The sequence below is a fragment of the Ixodes scapularis genome, unplaced genomic scaffold (genome assembly GCF_016920785.2).
Source record: "Ixodes scapularis isolate PalLabHiFi unplaced genomic scaffold, ASM1692078v2 PGA_scaffold1__304_contigs__length_218370807, whole genome shotgun sequence".
NCBI lineage: Eukaryota > Metazoa > Arthropoda > Arachnida > Ixodida > Ixodidae > Ixodes > Ixodes scapularis.
The window spans coordinates 177,360,998-177,365,956 of record NW_024609846.1 but is presented as its reverse complement, the minus strand read 5'-3'; the positions used below and the strand labels follow the sequence as shown (position 1 = coordinate 177,365,956).

The following is a 4,959-nucleotide window of genomic DNA, read 5'->3' as shown; positions in this document are numbered from 1 at the left end:
GCACTAGAGAAAGAAGAACACATTGTGAATCCCTTAGATCAATATATATGTGACTTTGCAGTGTGACCGAGAAGTAGGGCGAGCGAACAACTTAAGTAAGAAATGCTATATTTCATGGTGGTGTACGTGACTTGCTAAGAACAATTACCTGAGTGCCGATGAGTTCAGAAAACGTTTTATAGGGAAGTATTTACATGATAAAGACATTGTTTTGGGCATCCGCTTCCATGTATTATTAGGAATAAACTAGCACCTAATTTCGATTTGAGTTCGGCCAACTGAGGCAGATGCAAAAGCCATTAAAAAAAAAAAAAAAAAACAAGAAACAAGAAAAAAAACTTTTTTTTTAGTTTGATTTTAAGTCAGCGCCTGTAAACTTTATCTTGACCCGCTCGCTCAGTCCGCTTTAGGGGAATCTACAACTTACCTTCATCTCGCGTTAGACATTCTGTTACGACGTATTTTTCGGTATCATTTATTGAGTTTTTTTTTCCATTTCACAGATGACTTTTTCGTCACTAGCAGTTAACGCCCTCCGCAATGACGGCGTCTAATTTCAGAAGATGTCGATTGAACAGATAGAACTTTTTTTTGTCCCGTAAAAAGATTCACGCGCCAGCTTTCTTTTATCCACTCAACTCGGAGACGTCCCAAGGACAACTTGCAAAATATAACCGCAAACCGTGTGCTTTCATGTACCTACTTTAACTCAGTCGGTTTTAGTGTAGACAAGTTTGTGCACGCCGAAGGTTTCAGCTGGTTGGTTGGCCGTTTTCTGAATAATAATTTGCATGCATTTGCCTGATCCACTCATGTATAAATTGTCGCTAATTGAATAAATAACCTAGTATGATATGAATGTTTATGTATACAAACTCGGCGCCCAAATGTATTTTCTCACACTAAGTTAGAGTGTCCGACCAAAAAGTGTTATATTTGACGGTAGAACATCGAGTGAGGATGAACGGGTTGGTTCGTGAGATTGTCAGTGACTGCCAAGTTGCAAATGTTCTAAATATGCAAACGTTGAGCACACGCCAAACTTGCGCCTTTAGCAGTAGCAGCAGTCACCGAAGCAGTCCGCCTCCTATCCTAACTGCTCGGCGACGCACGCGCGGTTCCTTGAATTCGCGAGAGCACAACTCGTAATGCACCGGATCTGATGACCGAACGAGCACGTTGCCAACAACAGGTACGCCGTCGAAAAGCCAGCCCGTGTTTGCGCCCGTGTACCGGTGAGGCGATCCGGAGGAAGCGACCTCTCTCAGCTCCCACCCCCTCTCCAGTCCCGAGCGCCCGTGGCTCCATCTGTGCGCCCCCGAGGAAAACTCTCCGGCAAACTCCGCGGGTACTCGTTTCAAGCGGCCGATGTGCGGAGAGGGCGAAGGCCGGAGTACCCCTCCGCTTCGCCCACGTTTCCACCGACCGTGAGAGCGCAGAACCCCCTACCACACAGCACTCTCGACGCGCGGACCGTGGCTGGCATGCCCCGCGTCCGGACCGGAGTTGGCCCAACATGGGACACGAGCTCCAGGACAACTTCGTCTGGCCGATGTGCGTCAACGTCACCTGTCTCTCCGTTAACGCCAGCAACGGATCGGCGGAAAATGCCACCGAGGCCCCCTCGGCCCCTACGCTCACGACGGGCGCCCTGGTACGCGTGGTGGTGCTCCTGGTGATCGCGACCCTGTCGCTTGTGGGCAACTCGGCCACCCTCGTGTCCATCTGGCACATGAGCCGTGCGGCGCGCTCGTCTCTTTACCTGCTCTTAGCGCACCTGTCCGTGGCCGACCTGCTCGTGACGGCCTGGTGTGTGCTGGCCGAGGCCGCCTGGACGGCCACAGTGCAGTGGCTCGGCGGAGACCTTCTCTGCAAGCTGTTCAAGTACATGCAGATGTTTTCGCTTTACCTGTCCACGTTCATCCTTGTGGTGATTGGTTATGATCAGCTTCTCGCGCTGAGGTACCCCATGGAGCGTGCCAGGAATCGCAAGTGCACAAAGAGACTCATCCTGGCGGTGTGGGTACTAAGCGCGCTGCTGAGTCTGCCACAGGTGAGTCGATGCTACGACTGTTGAGAAGGAGCAGGGTTTACGAGAACCGACGCATCGCGCGTGTTCTCACTGCTCTTTTTGTTTGTGCTTTGTCATGCCGTTGATTGAAAGACTGACAGCCTCGATTGTTATACGACTGTTCCCTGTCAAAGCGACGTTGTTGTTATGTCAGCCGACGACAGCGTTGTCGTTTGCACTCAAGGACAAACGCGTTCGGGATGTGTTTATGAAGCTGGCGCTGTCAATCGAAAGACGCTGGCGGGGTCAGCTGTTTGGTTTTTTTTTTTTTTTCTCTAGAATTTGCAACCGTTTTCGAACTGTCTCTTCTTGGTATATTTTGTCACGCCTACCCTGAAAACCCAGGGTCAAAAGGCAGGTGTCCACTAAACATAAAATGGTGATGATTGTAAATGTCTAAACCTGCCAATCGCCGTCGTCGCTCGTCGCGTATACTGTCGCACGTTACGATCACGTAGCTATGTATTGAAAAATCGATGTAATTTTGTGTTGCTACACAAGATTGCAGCGATTTTTAGAAATGTGTCGTAAGTATTGCCATCATTTACTCCCTCAAAAACACTTCGATATCAACTGCGTATTATGCCGGACGCCTCTAAGCATATATTCTTACTTTGAGTATCCTGATTGGGAACATTCCGTATCTACTCGAAAAAGAGTTATCAATTCTTATGTAATTTGTGATATGCTACTGACAACTGGGTTGGCGTATTCAATTAATAGTTTGGTGCGTGGTTAAAGTGCTGAAAGGCATATAATCAAGGGAGTTTTGTTAGCGATTCAAAGCAATTACCTACAATAAAGTTTTATACCCATGTATGCCATTTTAGAACAATTGTAAAATAATTGAATGAAACACCTCATTTTTTTCCAGTGCAAAATACTCAGACATCAGTGACTCAGCACATTTAATATTTTACCACAATTTTAGAGTTGTCTTTGACTTATTACTGAGAGTACACCGAAACAAAAAACAAAATAATGTTTCGCTACAAAAATATAAATGTTTTAACCAAACTAAGTGTTTTAATATATATATGTTTACGTAGAGCAAATCTTGTGTTCGTTTTTGGCAACGGCAGTATCAACATATATTCGGTAACATTTGCGTTAAGCGCTACCTGACAAAAAAGAAAAAGAAAACTTGAGTTTAACTAGCCAACGGATGAATTTTTTTATTCTTTCCATGCCTTGTGCTATTCCGAAATTAATTTTCTGGGTTCACTGTAACCCTGCGTAAGTTATAATCACTATGCTTTAGTTTATTACGGAGAAACATGATAAACCTATGCGCGCACAAGCACGTACGTACACAAACGCGCGGTCGCGCACACATACATACATAATACATACATACATATATACACACTCACACACATAGGTATATACATACAGACATGTCTACATACATGCTTACGGAAATCCCTTCTACGCGGTCTTTTTTTTTAATAGGCTGGGTTCCTTAAATACGTGATTTCGCGCAACCAACGCCTACGAATAGGGATTTATAAATAGCTGAGTTTTCGCATCTTGAACAGCGCAAGTATGAATCGAGCCAGTGCCTTTCCAGAATTCAAGGATATTTTTTGCATGTTGAAATCTCTTAGCGACTAAAAAGCGTTAGCGCCTTTTTCTTGTCTTTTCTCTTTCCTTTTTAGGTTCTCATAAAACATAATTCTCTTGGGTTAAGTCATCAGCGCTTTACCAGAAGAGCTTTAGCACTATTATTTAGGCTTTCTTGTCCTTTTTACGCCGAACTAACTCCAAACTTTTTTTTTCTTTGGGAAAGGGGTGGAAGGAAGTGAAGGTATTTGGAATGCTACTTAAACAAAGCAAGCTTCGCTCTCTTAAAAACAAATTAGGTGCACACTATAATTGTCACTTCGAGTGCATACTTTCCATCTACCATTGAAACCCCGAAGACCCTTGTATCCTACAGGTCTTGTTACATCTGGGACACGCGGATTTGACAGATGAAAGAGGCGAGCTTTAACTATTCGAACGGTTCACAGTGTATAAACGATGTCTTTTGCACGGAATGCGTCGACCGCAGTTGCGATTTGTAAAAAAAGGAACATCTTTCCTCAAATTTGACAGCTTACCTTTTTGTCTCAAATTAATAAATTTCTCATTTTAATACATTCATGAGCTTGTCTATTGTATCCCAACGTCCATTTTAAGCAACTTTTGGCTGTAGCTTCATATTTTATAATAAATTCTACGTTATTTTTATGAAGAAATGCCTTAAACGCAGCCCTCAAACAAGGGAAATCAACATTGCGCAGCTTTAACTTTTCGTACTGTCAAATATAGGATATGTGCAGTGATTAATTCGGGTACTTTTATCGCTACTGGATAAAAAAAAATACTATTACGCTTTTTTTACAACAAATGATGATATATTCGCATACACAATGGTATGTAAAAAGCGTTTTTACCCTTTTCGAAAGATGCCTTGGGTGAGTGCACCCATTTGTCGAGTGACTAGCGATTAAAGCTGTTTTTCATTGAGGCTCTCGATGCAGTAAGCCCTTTCATCATGCCTTATTGCCACAAAAAGCAGTGCTTTTGGAAGCGAACACAGAACGCGAGCCTGCCATGTAAGGCAAGTCCGTTTTCCTTCATGCACTTCCCTTTTATTTTTCTCGAAAATCCTGTACAACAAAAATGTTAATATATCTGAATTGACACCCTTGCGTTTCTTGCGAGTTTTTATTTCTGAAAGTCAGCCTAGAGCATATTAGAGTGTACCGCTATTTCACTGAAGGGGCTATACCGACAACGATGTTTCAGTCGCACTTCGACGAGCACGTCCGCTCTTAAGTTTGCTAGAGCGGGACCGAAAATGTGTAGTATGTTTTAATGAGAGGCAGATTAATCCCCTACTT

General features: G+C 43.8%; 1 protein-coding gene across 1 annotated transcript; it reads left to right on the top strand.

The window, feature by feature from the left end:
- The first annotated feature begins 1,516 nt into the window (after positions 1-1,516).
- Positions 1,517-2,440, top strand: LOC120850975 (gonadotropin-releasing hormone receptor). Its single transcript, XM_042290411.1, has 2 exons — positions 1,517-2,053; positions 2,351-2,440. Exons 1-2 carry the CDS (start codon positions 1,517-1,519, stop codon positions 2,438-2,440), a joined length of 627 nt encoding a protein of 208 aa, XP_042146345.1.
- Positions 2,441-4,959: the final 2,519 nt, after the last annotated feature.

Excerpts from the sequence above, each read along its gene's own strand:
- LOC120850975 (XM_042290411.1), top strand. The coding sequence starts at position 1,517 with ATGGGACACGAGCTCCAGGACAACTTCGTCTGGCCGATGTGCGTCAAC. Across the intron at positions 2,054-2,350 it reads CGCTGCTGAGTCTGCCACAG|AATTTGCAACCGTTTTCGAA; the intron begins GTGAGTCGATGC and ends TTTTTTCTCTAG.